Source organism: Artibeus jamaicensis, unplaced genomic scaffold (assembly GCF_021234435.1).
Source record: "Artibeus jamaicensis isolate MK-2021 breed Jamaican fruit bat unplaced genomic scaffold, CSHL_Jam_final contig_240, whole genome shotgun sequence".
Taxonomy (NCBI): Eukaryota; Metazoa; Chordata; class Mammalia; order Chiroptera; family Phyllostomidae; genus Artibeus; species Artibeus jamaicensis.
In genome coordinates, this window is record NW_026521506.1 from 9,815,870 (window position 1) to 9,833,726 (window position 17,857).

Below are 17,857 nucleotides of genomic sequence, written 5' to 3' on the forward strand. Positions count from 1 at the left end.
ACACTGCCTTTGTGTTCTACATGCAGATGGTTTTTCTTGTGTGCGACAAAACATTTGAGAAATTATGTTGGCTTACTGTGAATATACCCTTGTATAGGAGTGATCGGAGAATGTCTGGTGGTTCATTCTTGACCTTTGTTTTTACCTTATTTTTTTGTATTATGTATTAGATTTTTTGTTGGAACTTGGAACGTGAATGGCCAGTCTCCAGATAGTGGGTTAGAACCTTGGCTGACCTGTGATTCACATCCTCCTGATATCTACTGCATTGGGTAAAGAACGTGTCTGGAATTTCTTTTTGGCTATATATTTGGTGTTAGTTTACATGACATTTTGCCTCCCTTTAAAAAAAAAAGACTACCTGGTAAAAACCTACTGTAGACTATAAGTGAGAGTTAACTCGTGAGTCAAATTTGTGAGATCAGAAAGGAATAGATACCTAAAATGGTATAAGAAAGCATCTAGTCCCCTTGAAACATATAGAAAATGATATTCTTTATAGAAAGTGAGATGTGGGGTCAATTCTAACAGTGCCTGTTCCTAGGATATATAAGCAAATCTCTACTGTTATCCCTTGTAGAAGCTCTTTTGTTTACATCTTGCATAGTCAGTGTATACACTTGTGGGGAATCTTATGAAAAGAAAGCTGCTTGTCCTTACTGATCACCTGCCCAACAGAACAGTTCTACAAAACCTCTCTCCCATTCCTTTTTTCACCTAATGTCTCAAAATGGGGCAGGATGTACTCAGAGATAGTTATGGGCTACAGACAGATTTCACCTCTTGTTTCTCAGATTCCAAGAGCTGGACTTGAGCACCGAAGCCTTTTTCTACTTCGATTCCATGAAAGAACAAGAGTGGTCCATGGCTGTGGAAAGGGCTTTGCATTCCAAAGCCAAGTATAAAAAAGTAAGTCACATTTAATTATTTTTTTAGTATGTGACTAAATAGAACTCCATAGAATTTATTGCTATGTATAACTTGTTCCAAATGAATTTTTTTCCCCTTGTGTAGTACTGGAATAGGGAAGCCTATTCCTTTTTATACTTCTCTCCTAGAAAAAAATTCCCTGAGCTTTCTCATCCTATATTTTCATTGCTCAGGGAGCTTTTAGGAGAAAAAAAGAACTTGTTCTTATAACAATGATTAACTCAAAATAATTACATATAAGGTCACTGATTTGTGCCATAAGAGTTAAGATTGAAATTATTCACTGATGTGGTCAGAAATGGAGACTTTACAGAAAAGCAGTGTGAAGTATATGGGTGCATAGGGTATGTTTTGGAACAGCAGGAATACAAATGTTAGGAAATTTAAATGAGTTCCAAACTTGGTTGTAAGTCAAGAGTACAGTTGACTTTAGCCGGGTGGGCCAGTTGATTGGTCTTCAGAGGGCATAAGGTAGAGACTACCAGAAGAGTCATTTTAATTGAAGGGCTACCACGCTGAGACCTTTAAAAGAAGTCATCTGCCTGATGAATTTTTGTCTGTATCTTCTAACAGGTGATGTAGATAATTAAAATCCTGATGATGTTATTCCTCATATAGGTCTCTGGCTGATATATATTTCAGACATATTTCTAGCTCTAGTTCATAGACTTAAAACAGTCAAAATAAAAAGGACTGATGTTTTATAAATGTTCATTTCTTAGGAAATTGGAAATCAGAAACTAGGAAGGAGGACAAAAGGAATAAGCTGGGATAGAGGCTTTCTCTTAGCTGTTTGATTTTTTAATACTCCCTACTCCTAATAGGCTAAAAAAAGTGATTAAAATAATGTCTCTAGAGCTGAGTGCACTTACTGTCCCCTGAAGACTTTTAACTCTTACTGGTCAGAGCCAGATTAGAGCTTCCCTAGAAAATGTTATTTCCTGCTTTATGGGGTTCACTGGGAAGTTAGCTGAGTTAGATTTAGATTTAGGCATTTGCTATGTCTTCTTGGTGGAAAACTAGTTGTGAGAAGTTAGATATGTGGTATCTAAAAAGAGGGGTATTAACATGAACATTTTCTAACTCCCTGTATCTTATAGGTTCAACTAGTTCGCCTAGTTGGGATGATGCTCCTGATATTTGCCAGAAAGGATCAGTGGCAGTATATCCAGGATGTTGCTACAGAAACAGTTGGAACTGGAATCATGGGGAAAATGGTGAGTTCCTTTGGAATTGAGCTTATTATTATTTATGTCCATGTGAGGTTCAATTCCTATCTGTGTCTTTGTACTAACTGAGTAATTGCTCTTGCCAACAGGGAAACAAAGGTGGGGTAGCTGTGAGATTTGTGTTTCACAACACAACATTTTGTATTGTCAATTCCCACCTGGCTGCGCATGTGGAGGACTTTGAGAGAAGGAATCAAGATTATAAGGATATTTGTGCACGAATGAGTTTCGTGGTCCCAAATCAGACCCTCCCGCAGCTGAACATTATGAAACATGAGTAAGTGGTTAAGTCTCCGCTAGCCTTTGAATAGTGGGGCTGAGAATAGAATAAATGGGTGAGAAACTGTAGAACAGGAGTGACAAAGTCATTTTCACTAGGGGCCACACCAGCCTCGCCGTTGCCTTCAAAGGGCCGAATGTAATTTTGGACTATATACATGTAACTACTCCTTAATAGGTGAGTGAGAGCTCAGCACTGCCGCTGGGTAGAAACAAGGTGCTGGGCTGGGTAAAACAATGTGGAGACCAGATTCAGCCCACGGGCCTTGTGTTGCCACCTTGTGTTGTAGAAGCATGAAGAGTAAGGGATTGCCATTTAGGGATGGGGTTACAAAGAAGAGAGGGTTGGAGGAGTAACAGATTCATCGAGGCAGAGAAATTAAATTTGTTATTAGAGGAAAGGTTAGTTCTAGAGGACATCTAGAGTAACACAGGAGGGGTCTGTCAACTGGAGTCCATTTTCAGTGTTTTTTTAAAGTATAAAATAGAAATGTTTGTTACAAATTGTAATAAGAGGTAAAATTAAAAGTACGAATCCCTGATTTCTTATCCTCTGCTCTTCCCAGCCAATCCCTCTCTGCAAAGGAATCCCCTGCTAACAGTTTGGTGTGTATCCGAGGTCTGTGCTGTCCAGCATGGCAGCCAGTAGCCATGGGTAGCCGGGGCACTGAAAAGCAGCTAGGCCAAACTGAGGTGTGCTATAAGCATCAACTGTACAGTGGATTTCAGAGACTGGGAAAACATGTGAACTATCTAAAATTTTTAGTATCGATTACATGTTGTGATGATAATAACTTGGATATATTGAGTTAAATGGAATTTATTGTTTAAGTTACTTTCACTTGTTCCTTTTACTTTTTAATTGCAGCTACTAGAAAATAGAAAATTACATTTGTGATGTGCTTTTTATTTCTTTTGAATAGTGATATTCTAGACTTTTCTGTATATACATACAGATAGACATATACTTGTTATATGGGGCTATATTATCCTTTTTATTATAGATCTCTTTTCAAGTCAGTATATGTATATCTACATTATTCTTTTAATAGTTGTAATCATTAAGAATATGCCCTGGCTGGTGTACCTCAGTGGATCGAGGATCTTGGTTCGATTCCCAGTCAGGGCACATGCCTTGGTTGCAAGCCAGTTCCCAGTGGGGGACACACGAGAGGCAACTATACATTGATATTTCTCTCCCTCTCTCCTTCCCTTCCCTTCTAAAGATAAATAAATAAATAAATCTTTAAAAAAATAGGGGTGGTGGAGATCTAAAGACCCCAGTGGATCAATATGAGAGAAAAGTTAGTAAAGAATGGGACTTAACAAGGATAGAAGCAGAGATCAATTGAGGGGAATAGGTTGGGTGGTAGAAAATGATTTGTTGTAAAGAAATTAATACTGGTAATTGAAATTCTGAGAAGGCAGTGTGGTTTAGAATAAGTGATTTGGGATGGGAATTGTAGGAAATCAAAGCATAATTTTGGGGTATTAGAATCAGTAGAGAGTAGGGTGGTAATTTCTAGGGTAATTGAGGAAAGAATAGGGAAGGAGAGTGATGTTGGCCTGCTTCCATATTGTGTCAGCAATTAGGTACATAGGGAATTCTGCTTCACAGTGGTAATGTCAAGGCCTTGACATTAATGGTCATAAAGTTGCCCTGAAGTTCCATAAATTTATTTCCCCAGGATCCCAGAAATTTCATGTTACACTTGAGATTGGCAAAGAGACTCATTCATTGTTTGACATAGCTCACAGGAGAATTTCTTTTGGTGTGGTAATTTCAGGGTCTTCTCTGTAGGGTTCTCTACATCTAGGAGCCTATGGGTGTGACTGGGAGCCTGAGGATCTCATGGGAGCCTGTAGATCCCAGCGTATTGCAGCCTCCTTCCTGCCTGGGATTTGGAGTGCAGATCTGGGGCAGGGGTAGAAGATTGGCCACAGCACACAGCCATGGACCACTTTTCCTAGTGAGCCCTGCCTGGGAGAGGTGTCGTTCAGACCACGCAGACCTTAGTGGAGAGTCTGCAGAATGTCAGGGCTCATAGAGGCAGAACACGTTCAGATTTGCTTCCCCTAGAGACCTGGCAAGCAGCCAGGCAAAAGTTTGAAGCTAGTCCAGCAAATAAACTACATACTTTTCTCAGGCAGTTAACTCCTTGGCTTCTGAGTCCCATATGTATACTGTGATATTTCCCCGTGTTTGTTCTTGATGTTTGCTATGCCTATCCTCCCACCTATTTTTTAATGCTTAGTACCTCTCAGGTGTTGATAGTCCTTGCTCCCAAAGGATAGTTATAGGTTCCACCCCTGGTCAGAGAGTGATAAATCCTTATCAGTAATCTGCCCTTTTTTTTCTTTTCTCATTCTGTGATTGATTTTCATGCTAATTATAGTTACTTCCTTTCATATATTTCTTGATACTCAGTGTTGTCATCTGGTTGGGTGATTTGAACTATAGACTTTGCATGCCTGATGCCAGTGAAGTGAAGAGTCTTATCAACAAGAATGATCTTCAGAGACTCCTGAAATTTGACCAGGTAAGTAAATTTTCATTTTGTAGGTACTTTCCTAGATAGCAGATAAATTGTTAGGTTTATGACATGGATGTGTGGGAGGTGTGCCTGCTCTAGGAATAGATGGAAAGGTCTCACTGTGATGGGAAACAGTGTGACTAAGTGACACAGTGAATACACACAAGGTTGGTGCTGCTTTTATTAAGTATTAGATGGCAGGAGGGGAGATAGTGTTAGCGATAAAAAGTAAATGTAAAGTTTATTCATTGAGTCTTTGTCAAGAGGAGATTTGTGTCAGTGAGTTCAACGATGTGGGGAATGAATTGGAGAACACTTCCTGGAGGAAGTGGGCCTTCAGCCATGTTCATGTGGTTTGGCAGATGGAACAGGGAGAGCTGCTCTGTGATTATTTGGCAGGCTCAGCAACAGCTTGGAGGTAAAAGAGAGGCCCTGTGAGGGGATTGGGAAGCACAGAAAAAGTTTGTCTGGGACAAATAACAGAGAGTGGTTTAATGGGAACTGATTAAGAAGTTGGAGCAACCTAGGTTATAGATGTTAAAGCCTGCGGGGAAAGCATTGACTCAGTTAACATTTCTATTGAACTTGATATCCAGGGACCTAGTTTTCTGTAAATTTACCTCAACCTAGCACGTGACTTGAATTTTTGTTTCACCTTATGGATACAGGATGCTGAAAGTGAATGCTTCTTATTAAGGGAAGAAAATGTTTCAACTTGATTTGAATGTCTTTGAATCCTAATGGGAGACTTTTGACCTTCTCATATTGTCAAATTTCAGGTGTTTTGCAATAGAATAGATTTTTAGTGAGCCTTTCTTGCCTGTGTCTTCCTTCACACTGAGGTTGGCTGGTGAACTTCTGTTCATGGCTTCCTCTATTCTGAGTCCAAAGGGGGTACAGTTGGAATAAAGTGTTAGTCCTATATAATTCTGGTAAAATATTTGAGTGAGGAAAACTTTCAAATCAATCTGTAGCTATTCACTGAATTTGACTTTTGGAATTATCCATTCAACATTTGTGTGCTTTTTTTTTTCTTTTAAGTAAAATTGTACTAGATGGTTCTTGTCTACTGTCAGGGAATTGAGGATTCATTTTCCCATTTTCCCTGACTGCTATTACCAATAAATAATTAGCAGTGTGCTCATAATGAGCATCCTATCTATTGGTGAGTTCGGGTAATACAGAAATGGCATAATTTAATTTACAAGGTACAGAAATGTTTTGTGTGTATCTGACAGTTGCAAAGGTTATTATGGAACTAGCTACTTAGAAATGGCTGATCGCTTTCATTAAGGGTGCTACCCTGGTAACGTGATGCTTCTTTCTACTTCTAGCTAAATATCCAACGCACACAGAAAAAAGCATTTGTTGACTTCACTGAAGGGGAAATCAAGTTTATCCCTACTTACAAGTATGACTCTAAAACAGACCGATGGGATTCCAGGTAAAGTAGCAAGAACTTCCTCGTGGAGTAGAGTAAGGCCTGATCTTTTTTCTGTCCCTCCATCTCGGAGAAGGGCTAGGAACTTTTTAGATCATGCCAGAAGCAGAAATAAAAGACCTGATAGCTCACTGCTCTTATGGAAAAAATTTTATTCATGTGTACTTGAAAGTGAGCTTATCTTTAAAAAGCATAATTCCTACATCAGGGCTGTTGAATTTTTACAGGCTGTTTGCAGTGCCTCATTTCTGTCACCTCAGCAGACCTGCTTAGACTTTGAACTTCCTGATCTTACTTCTACTTCCTTACCTGTTGCCCTTTTCAACTGTTTTTTTTCAAAACTATTTCTTAATTATCTGACTCAAGACACCAGAAGATGAAAACAAAGAGCCATGAAAGTTCTTGAAGCATAGTGGTTCTCAATCCCAAATACACACTAGAATCTTTTAGGGACTTTAAAAAATACTGATGCAGACTTCCACCAAGATGGAGGCATAGGTGGAAGCACTGTGCCTCCTCCCACAACCAAGTTTAAAAAATACTGATGCCTGGGCCCACCATCTGCAGTTGCCAGAGAACTCTAAGACCCACTGTCTGGGGGGCCCTTTGATTTCCCAGTTAATCCCAATACAGTGCCATTGGTACATTTCTGGTAACTATTTGTCTTCTACCTATGGTCTCTTTCTTTGTTTCCTCTGGTTCCCCAGCTGGCTGAGCCCAGAAGCTTGCAAGATAGAATCCCTGGGCATATTTAGCTTCTTTACACTCCGAGCACTAGGATGGGGTGGGAGGAGTCTGTGGTCCACGGGAGCTCATCAGAAAGTGAAAAGTGACACTAACAGAAGATCCTCTACACTTGGCCTTGTTTCTTCCACTCACTTGACTTGCGAGTCAGTTGTAGAGCTGCTGATAACTTATTTGTGTCACCTTCTGGATAAGGTATACAAAGTGTTGCTTATTTTAACAGAATGCAAAGTGGGCTTTTTGCTGACCCTTGTTCTTCTATGGGCTCTTATATGTTCATACTTCCTTGCTTAGATGTTAGTTCATTTCTATTAAAAGAATTTAGACTTGCCCACAAAAGTTCAGGTTTAAAGGAGAAATCCAATTACTCCAGGATTGGATTTTTAGATTTTATTAGTTGTCTAACTGTTGTGAAGTATCATTACAGTTTATAGAGCAATGGAAGAGGACATGTTCTGAATATAATTCTGACCTTGTGAGGATATTTAAGAAGGTACTATCATACTTTCCCCTGGGACAGTGTTGGTGAAGATGTAATCCTAACTTTAAGAGAACTGTTTATTTCATTAGGTAAGTGTTCATTGAACACCTACTTTGCAACAGATACTGTGCTGTGGGCTGGGAATTCAATGGCAAACAAGCAGACACAGTCCCTTCACAGAGCTTGCAGTATAGTAGGGAATATACTTGGGTCATTAAGGAAGGAGAGGTGTATAACAGGAGGACCTAACCCAGGTTTGAACCAGTGTGGTAGGTATTACATTCTTGCATGGTATGTTCTCATTATAATTCCTTTCTTTATTTGCAGCGGTAAATGTCGGGTTCCAGCCTGGTGTGACCGAATTCTTTGGAGAGGAACAAATATTAATCAGCTTGATTACCGGAGTCACATGGAGCTAAAAACCAGTGATCACAAGCCTGTTAGCGCCCTCTTCCATATTGGGGTAAGTACTTGTTTTTTCATTCATTTGTTTGTGTGTTAAGTATCTATTCTTAGGGCATTATTTAAACTCAGAACAGATCAACAATTCCCTGAGCCATAAATGTTTCCGTAACCAAACAGTCATTTGCTACATCAAGAAGTCAGTACCCTTGACCCTTCTAAATGCTGTGTCTGTGGCTCTTAAGTGACACAGATGTTTCTCATGGTACACAATGGCTTGGTAGTAACCTTAGCCTCCTAAAGTCCTTGTACATAAAAAAGAGAGGCTAGGTTTTGCACAGGTGGCAAACACAAGGCCTCTGGGCCAAATCCAGCCCTCTACCTTGTTTTATCCGACCTGGCAGCTTGTTTCTACTCAGCAGCAGCACAGAGCTCCTTGACTGTAGTTAAGGAATAGTCACATTTATACAGTCCTAAAATGACATTCAGCCCTTTGAAGGCAACCACGAGGCTGATGTGGCCCCCAGTAAAAATGAGTTTGACACCCCTGTTTTAAAGGATGGGTAGCTTTTCATCAGACAAATAGTAAAGAGCCAAAACACCAGGAGAGAGATTCCAGATGGAGGGATGGGAACAACAGGAGCAAAAGCACAGACTGGTCAGAATAGAACCAATTTTGTGTATACCTTAAGAAGCATATTGTCAGCCCTGCAGTGAAGTCTTCCCATCCAGGAACACAGGTTTTACATTTTTTTTTAACTCCGTTGTATCCTGGGCTGGATTAATAGCCAGTTATTTAATTTTTTTTTGTTTGAGTCTCTTGTGAAGAAAGTTTTTGTTTTCACATTTATATTCTATTGTTATTAGTATGCAGTTATATCTGGCGATCATGTCGATTTATTACAGCGAGTCCATTTCAATTATTCTTGTAGATTTTCTAGACCTATGGGCATGTAATCTGTCAGAATATGTATAGTGCAGTGCTTGAGAGGATGGGCTTTATAATTAGACTGCTTAGATTCATGTCCCACCTCAACCACTTTCTGTGTAACCATGGAAAATTTATGTAACATTCCTGTGCCTCAGTTATCTCCTCTACAAAATGGAGACAAAATGTACCTATTTATGAGGATTAGTGAGGTTAAGACATTCTAAATTTTATTCAAGCACTCATGATTTGACTTTTGTGCATTTTGAAATTTTAAAATAATAATGAATAATAGTGAATGTTCCTCAGATATAGGTAGTATGTGCCAGGGACTGTGCAACGCAGTTTACACACATCTCACTTACTCCTTCCAACAATGCTTTGAGTTAAACATTTCTCACTTTAACAGATGAGCAAATGGAGAACCAATGCATTTAAATAGCTTCTTTAAGAGCATTCAGCTAGAAGAATTGCTAAGATTCAAATCTCAAGTCTGTTTAACTCTCAGGCCTTATAGATGCTCTTTCTACTACCCCCACAATGCTTCTATAGTTCAAAGAACTTACTGACTAGATAGGCCTTCAGATATGTTTGTATTTCTTTTCAGAACTTTGGACTATTTGGAATATTGCATATATATATTAATACAGAGCTCCCAGCAGGATATTTAATTTTTTTCCATGCTTTCTGTGTATCTTATGTATCTTTAATAAAGGTCAAATTTTCTAGCTTTTAATACTTTTTAAATTATACAGGAATTCCAAAGTACTTTCTCTTTAAAATGAAAAATATTTAAGCAAAATTTACAGATAAGTGTGAAGTTTTTCAGTTTCTGTTCTATCACCTCATCCTCACCTTTGCCCAAACCCCTAACTCCCAGCTAGGCCAACTACTAGACCAGCACTGTCTAGTAGGTCTTTCCATGATGGTGGAAATGTTGCAGATCTCTCTTGTCCACTACAGTAGCTACTACCTGCAGGCAGCTGTTGATCACTTGAAGTGTGGCCAACATGACTTAGAGAACTGAATTTTCAGGTCTGTTTACTTTGAAATAATTTAAAGGTCCTCATGTGGCTACTGGCTAGTATATTGGACACAGTTCTAGACCTTTGCATATATTTTTCTCTACCCACAGATAATATAGTATTGTTTGGTACATTGGTGTGTATATGTCATAAATGGTCTCATACTTTATGTGTTGGTCTGCAACTTGCTTTTTATTTATTTTATTTTTTATTATAGTTCTTTTTTAATAAAGATTTTATTCATTTATCTTTAGAGAAGAAGGGAAGGAGAGAGGGAGAGAAATATCAATGTATGGTTGCCTCTTGTGGGTCCCCTGCTGGGAACTGGCCTGCAACCCAGGCATGTGCCCTGACTGGGAATCAAACCGCAATCCTTTGGTTTGCAAGCCTGTGCTCAATCCACTGAGCTACACCAGTCAGGGCCTTGCAACTTGCTTAAAAAAAAATCAGTGGTGTGTTTTGGCAAGCTATCCTTTATTATATAAATATCTAATTCATTGTACTTTTTTCTTAATTCCAAATTTTGTGAATAATTTCCTTTTCTGCCCTGGCTGGCTGGTGTAGCTCGGTGGATTGAGCGTGGGCCTGCAAACCAAAGGGTTGCAGGTTCAATTCCCAGTCAGGGCACATGCTGGGGTTGCACTCCAGGTCCCCAGTAGGGGGTGCACAAGAGGCAAGCACACATTGATGTTTCTTTCCCTTTCTTTTTCCTTCCCTTCCCCTCTCTCTAAAAGTAAAATAAATAAAATCTTTAAAAAATTTAAAGCATTAAAAATTAATTTCCTTTTCTGAAATAGATTTATTTATCAGGTAGTAGCATTCTATCACATTTTCCTTTCATTGTCTTTAATGTGCCATTAAGGGCTGTGACCATGATAACCCACTGAGAAAGCTTGGATTTTTATTGAGTAAATCATCCCATATTTTGGATTCTTAGGCATGCCATGATTAGAAGCTTCGAAAACCACATTATAATTTTACTACCATTGGCATCAATGACTGTTAACAAAGGGACCAAGTGCTCAGTGGCTGATTAACTTCAGAAGACTTGCTCTGCACTGGCTGAAACTAAGCTGAGACAGGGTTCCCCCTGTTGCACTTGGTAATGGGATCTGTTGCATTGGCTCTCAGACTTTGGTGGACATAAGAATTGCCTGTAGAGCTTTTTCAGATGCAGGTGCATGGACCCCAGCCCTGGAGATTTTATTAGTAGCCTGAGGTATCTGCATTTTTAAGACCTACCTGAGTTGATCCTGTTGTACACCGGGTATTTTGGAAAAGGTCTTACACTAAGAAGTTCAGGTATCACCTCTGGTACTAACTGTGGCAGTGAGCAGCTCAGTTGAGAACCTCAAAATACAAATAGATCAACTATCAGGACAAGAATCTGCCCTGGCTGGTGTGGCTCAGTGGACTGGGCAAGGGCCTGCAAACCAAAGGGTCACTGGTTCAACTCCCAGTCAGGGCACATGCCTGGGTTGCAGGCCAGGTCCCCAGTAGGGGATGTGTGAGAGGCAACCACATGTTGATGTTTCTCTCCCTCTTTTAAAAAACAGGGGAAAAAAAAAGAACAAGAATCTTCGCTTTGGCAGCCTCACAGGTGGTTGTGAATATAAGATGACACATGTAAAATAGTTTTTGAAATAAAAAGTTGTCAAGTTTTGTAACAGTATTAAATAGTATAACATTCTTCTTAACCCCTACACTGTAGTATGGACCCCTGTGACACTAGTGATGGTTTACTCCTCAGTTCTCAAGTGTTAAGGTTCAGCTATGTAAAGCTTCCCCAGTCTCTGAGATGTTCGCTCAGCTTTGATGTTTTCATTTTCCAGGTTTGATTTATAACTGCTACTGCCTTCAAGTTGTATTTGTTTTCTATTCTAAAGAGAAACTGGGATCTCAATAAGTTGAAATGCTGTGTTAATTGTGTTCATTTTTGGTATTGATTTGTATGAAGTTTTTTTAAAGATTTATTATTTAGTTTTAGACAGAGGGGAATGGAAGGAGAAAGAGAGGGAGAGGAAACATCAACGTGTGGTTCCCTCTCATGCACCCCCCTACTGGGGACCTGGCCCGCAACCTAGGCATGGGTCCTAGACTGGGAATGGAACCAGTGACCCTTTGCTTCACAGGCTGGCACTCAGTCCTCCGAGCCACATCAGCTACGGCAATTTGTATGAAGTTTTACTAGTGAAAAAAGAGCTACATCAGGAAGCTGAAAGTGCTGTGTCACATAGGAGGAATTTTGATCTCTTGGTCAGGATGAGTTGTCTGTTATCATGCTGTTAGTCTAATCTAGGATATTTTGGGTCAGCCCTTTTCTAAAATGGCCATGGGCTCCATTTACTAACCTACGTTTATCATTACATTTAATCTAAGAATTGATGTTATGATTCTTGGCATTTTGAATAGCAGCTAATAGAGTTAAATGCTTTAATCATTTTTTTCTGCTGTTTCAACACTTTATGATCATTATTAGAAACAGGAAAAGGTGTGTTTTGATACTGTCATTTTGTACAATGCAGGAGATCATGTTGCAGAATCATCACATTTTCTCCACCACCAAACAATCATGGAACAAGAAAATATTCTTCCCAAATGTTTATTATTATTGTCAATCTTAGCACAGACGTTTAACTTTTCCAGGAAGTTAACCAGTTAACCTTACCTTTACGTTTACCTTAAAGTGTGTGATTCTATAATGCTTAGTTTAATTTATGTTTGCTTTAGTGACCTTTTAAAAATCGTTGGACTCTTAGAGATATTTAACTTGAGAGCCCAAAAGACGGAAATAAGGGGTTTTTTCTTCTCTTAGGTAGAAGTTTTGGTTGGAGTGAGATATCAGAAAGTGTTTGAGGGTATTGTTTGAACCAGAGTTTATTTGAAATGATTGCTGTAATGACCAGTTTTAATTGTTAGGTAACCTTGCAAGAAGATGAGGTAGGAGCATGTAAGACTGAAAAGGTTTGTTTTCTTTCAGGTGAAGGTTGTCGATGAGAAGAGATATCGGAAAGTGTTTGAAGATATTGTACGCATCATGGACAGAATGGAAAATGATTTCCTTCCTTCCTTAGAACTCAGCAGGAGGGAGGTGAGCAAAAACACACACCAGCACCTTTTGCCCATCGTGCCTAGCACAGAGAAAAACCATGTGACTCAGAAGGTGACACAGCAAAGTGGTGAAGACCGTGTCTGCTGAAGGCAGACTGCCTCCATTCCAATCGCAGCAGTGCCATCTAGTATATTTATGACCACAAGCAAGTATCTTACCCTTTCAAAGCCACAGTTTCCTTTTCTGGATAAAGAGGTGGTTGTGAGGATTGCACAAGTTAAGACATGTGAAGCTCTTAAAACAGTACCTGGCCCAAAATAAGCCCTCAGATTTTAGCCACTCTTATTTACTATTTTAGAATTGCTGGCTAATTCATATCTGAACAACCAGGAATAATCAGAGTAGCCCAGAGAACTAGCCAAACCTGTGTAACTTCTCCTCTGCTGGTGTGAGTATAATAATCAATGAGGGGATGGTGTACAGATGGTTGAGGTGGTGAGTATATACGGCAGTTGCATACCTGGTTAATAATGACCTCATTCTTTATTCCTATTTTCTATGGAATAATCCAACTGACTTACTTCCCCTACTAGTGATGCATGTTTGTGTCTGTCTGTTATTCCCCAGTTTGTGTTTGAGAATGTGAAGTTTCGGCAACTACAAAAGGAGAAGTTCCAGATCAGCAACAATGGACAGGTTCCCTGCCATTTTTCTTTCATCCCTAAACTTAATGACAGCCAGTACTGCAAGCCATGGCTTCGGGCTGAACCTTTTGAGGGCTACTTGGAGCCAAGTGAGTTTTTCCTTCACTGTTGTCTCTGCTGCATGTACTACCTCCTCATATCTCCTCCCTTTGTTTAACTTCATGTTTTCTAACCACATGTCTCTTACCTTCACTGTCATTATATTGGGGATACCACTTTTGTTTGTCCAGTGTCCCCTTTGTCACTTGATTTTTTAGAGGACACTTCTTCTGGTTAGTTCTCATCTCCATTTTTTTCCATTGGAAGTTTGTCTTACCATGTGTCATCTCACATTTCAGATGAGACAGTGGACATTTCCCTGGATGTGTATGTCAGCAAAGACTCTGTGACCATCCTGAACTCAGGGGAAGATAAAATTGAAGATATTCTTGTCCTTCACCTGGATCGAGGCAAAGACTACTTTTTGACCATCAGTGGAAATTACTTCCCAAGTTGTTTTGGTACTTCCTTAGAGGCTTTGTGCCGAATGAAAAGACCAATCCGAGAAGTTCCTGTTACCAAACTCATAGACTTGGTAAGAAACATCCCAAGACATGAACCTCCTTTAGATAAAATTTTCACAATACTTAAGTAATGTCCCCATTGTCTCTTTGCTTTCTTTTTTGTCGGGTCAGGGAGGTGGGCCTGAGGGGGAATTGTCATGTGAGAAATAAGAATAAGATTGTCCCTTGCTGTAGCACTACTTTCATTCGATTATGCCTAAAAGGAAAGAGGAAAGGGTAATGTTATTGGCTCTTGTCAGGAATATAATAGGTGATATGAAATTCACTGAATTAGAGTAAAGGTTCCCTTCTCAAAGATAGAATGCTTGTTTGTTACGCTCTTCATATTTCTAAGTCACTTGCATAAAGTGGCATGTGTGTGAGGTACAGTCAATGGAAGAGGCAGTATTATGCTCAGTAAATACATGAGAAAACCGAGGCACAGACAAAGGAACTGGCCCAAAGAGGAATAGTTAGTGAGAAATCAGTTACCCAGATTCTCTGATCTCCAGTCCGCAGCTGCTCCCTATATCTTATCTGATCTAAGTAAAACTTGCCTGCTTACTGCAGCCCAGACCTTTCTGTGAACCTCGGAGTATCTGCCTCAGAAGCCCTGGGGGTCGTCACGCAAGTACAGGTCCCTCACCCCACTTATGGCAACAGAATCAGAATCTCAGGGTGTGTGGCTCAGGAATCTGCACATACCAACATTCCAGAAGATTATAATGTTCCCGGAAGTTTGATACATGTTTAATGTGACTCAAGAATGGAAAGAAGGAGGATTTTCCTTCCCTGTTGCTAAGCTGTAATATTAGTGCCCTTACGGAGGAAATGCTCATATTATCTTTAGTGTGATGTGAATGTGATAACTACCACACTGCAGAAACTGTATTATCTTTAGTAACATAAATTGATTTAATAACAAGCTCATCCTGTTAAGTTTTCTTCTAAATGAATGTGCTGTTGGATTTGTGTGCAGACCTCGTTAGGCTATTAAAGTATATTCTTGATCTTTTCCCAAGGAAAATTAGGTGACGTGAGAGCCATACATTATCAGTACCTTTAGAATTCCCTTGATCTTTTGCCCTGGCCAGAGCAGTGATCATATCATCTCACCAGAGGACTGGGCCAATGGGCAGGCTGCTGGCTTGTCTGAGTGTGGTCTGTTCTGTTGCCATGGAATTGTTTTAGCTATGACTCAGAGGGCAGATTAAAACACTGGAGTTCAGTCCCAGCATTCTTTCTTGGAATTATAGTTGTTTCCCTAGAGTCCTTATGACTGAGGATATTACCTCTATTCAAGAGAAAACCATTTTCTTCCGAAATTTATATGCTAACATTCTGGGGATTTTTTATGGTGCTTGTTTTTTCTCCTACCACCATAGACCTGTCTTTCAAATGTAATATTTAACCTCTTAGAAAATTCTATAAATCAGGAGCCACTAGTGGTCCATGGCTTGTCAGGAACTGGGCCATACAGCAGGAGGTGAGCAAGTGAATCTTTATCCCACTCCCCACCCTGCCCCCATCCTCACCCCGGTCCCTGGAAAATTGTCTTCCATGAAACCAGTCACTGATGCCAAGAAGGTTGGGGACTGCTGCTGTAAATGAAGTTGTTTTTCCTTTTTTTTATACCCTCTATTTCACATCCCAAATGGCATTTTTCAGGTTTTTTTCAACCTGTGTGTATCAGAAGACAAGGCAGTCCATACTGAGATTTCTCCTGTTGTCCTAAGAGTTTTGTAGCTTTCTTAAAATCAAAACCCAATCTGGATTCATACAATACATTTGGTGAGGTCTCTTCAGTCTCTTTTAGAGTGGAAGAGGTCTCCCCCTTTTTTTTCTTTAATGGCATTGAATATTTTTAAAAGTCCAGGACACTTGCCCAGTCAAGAATGCACCATTTTCTGTATTTGTTTATATCCTCTTGATCATTTTTCAAACGTATCCCTTTAAACTCTCTCCTCCCCTATATTTCCAGTAAACTGGAATCTACCTTTACTTTGGTCAGAGTTGGCAAAAGCACTATAATACCCTGTTCCTGTAATTTCCCATATTAAAGTGGCTGGAACGAGGCTCAACCAGCATAAAATTTTTAAATTTTATTTAAAATATTATCAGGTACTTTAACCATGTTTGATCATGAATAGGAAGTAGCCAAACTCTTTAGTGAAGTTAATGTAAGGAAGCCCATTCCTTCTTTTTATGCACAAATGATTTAGGTTTTAAAAAATAGAACCCTAATTATTTTTTCTTTACAAAATTGCTAAGTTCTTATTAAATTGTATGTGTGTGGTCATCATTTCTTTATTGTTTTAAAGCTTTTATTGTGTAGGATTTGGAGTTCTGATTCTTTTTACAGCCTGTTGCATTTTGGCATTTTTAAAGTCCTGTGTTTCATTAATGAGGAAATCAGCCATATTAGTGTGGAGCAGTAAGCAAGAAATCGAACATTTTCTGTATCCCCTTCATACTACCTTTCCTACTTTTGATTTTGCCCTTCTGAAATGCCTTCTTAGTTTGTTTCTTCCAAGACCGAAGATATTTCACATCTCTGAGACTGTACTGTTAATAATGGTAACTGTTGTCTCTGTATTATTTGCTCTAAATTTTTAGTGAAAGCAGAACTCAGTTCAGTGCCTGTGTTGACTGCCTACGTACTGATTCAGAAAGACTCCTGCACCACACCTTCTTCCCACCAAATGCAGAATTCAGTAGCTGGCATAAGTCTTTTTCATTCTTCCTGCCCATCTCAATGACAGTGACTTTGCCATTCCTACAATAGTTAGGATTAGTCCCAGTGGCAAACAGGAGAATATATAATTATCTTTATTCTCTTCCAGAATTAAGATGGACTTTTTTTGTTTATTAACTAGCATATAATTAGCATATAGTCACCAATATTTATTCATTACACATTGGATACAAAGTATTATGGAGTTTATGTGGGTTTTGAAATTTAGTGGTGATGAAACTTCACTTGTACAGTATGGCTAAATTCTAAATCAAGGTTAATAGGGAGTTTGGTTAGAGATAATCTAAACATTAACCACCTTTACTGGCTAGTGTCCAATGTGTTAGAGAAGTCAATATTTTGGAATGTCATTTAGAATGAGAGTATGGAGCTCGTAATTTGTATTAACAATAGATTCCTTTCCTGTGCTTTTTACTCAAGCCTTTATATGCTATAAAAGCTTATTGATTAACCAGCTAATCTCTATAAAAATCAGTCTCAAAATCAGGTTCTTTTGGCTTTAACGAATATTTCATTCATGTAGCATTAACATAATGCTAGAATAGAAATTAGTTCAGCATATAAGAATAAAGTGGACTAGGAACGTGTTTTGGGGATTGTCATAGAAGTATTTTGAGTGAAGTTCAAGTATTTAAGAAACATGTATTAATACATTAGGTGAGCAGGCTCTTCCAGGCATAAGGGACATAGCAAATTAAGGTTAGAAGGTGAAAGTAAAAAATTATAAGAATTATCTGGGAAGAGTGGGTATTATAAATGTGTAGAGCTGGTTAGGTAGAGAGGGGGCAAGGGATAGAGAGTCTCTAAGTCA

At 39.1% G+C, this 17,857-nt stretch overlaps 1 protein-coding gene across 2 annotated transcripts in view; it reads left to right on the forward strand.

Annotated features, from left to right (window-relative positions):
• Positions 1–17,857, forward strand: part of OCRL (OCRL inositol polyphosphate-5-phosphatase) — a 48,094-nt gene that overhangs the window by 17,085 nt on the left and 13,152 nt on the right. For both annotated transcript variants that reach the window (XM_037147110.2, XM_037147111.2), the window contains exons 9-18: positions 171–272; positions 795–909; positions 2,031–2,147; positions 2,249–2,436; positions 4,867–4,978; positions 6,307–6,416; positions 7,966–8,101; positions 12,974–13,084; positions 13,673–13,838; positions 14,088–14,323. In XM_037147110.2, the coding sequence (XP_037003005.2) occupies positions 171–272; positions 795–909; positions 2,031–2,147; positions 2,249–2,436; positions 4,867–4,978; positions 6,307–6,416; positions 7,966–8,101; positions 12,974–13,084; positions 13,673–13,838; positions 14,088–14,323 (1,393 nt within the window). The remainder of the gene's footprint in view (positions 1–170; positions 273–794; positions 910–2,030; positions 2,148–2,248; positions 2,437–4,866; positions 4,979–6,306; positions 6,417–7,965; positions 8,102–12,973; positions 13,085–13,672; positions 13,839–14,087; positions 14,324–17,857) is intronic.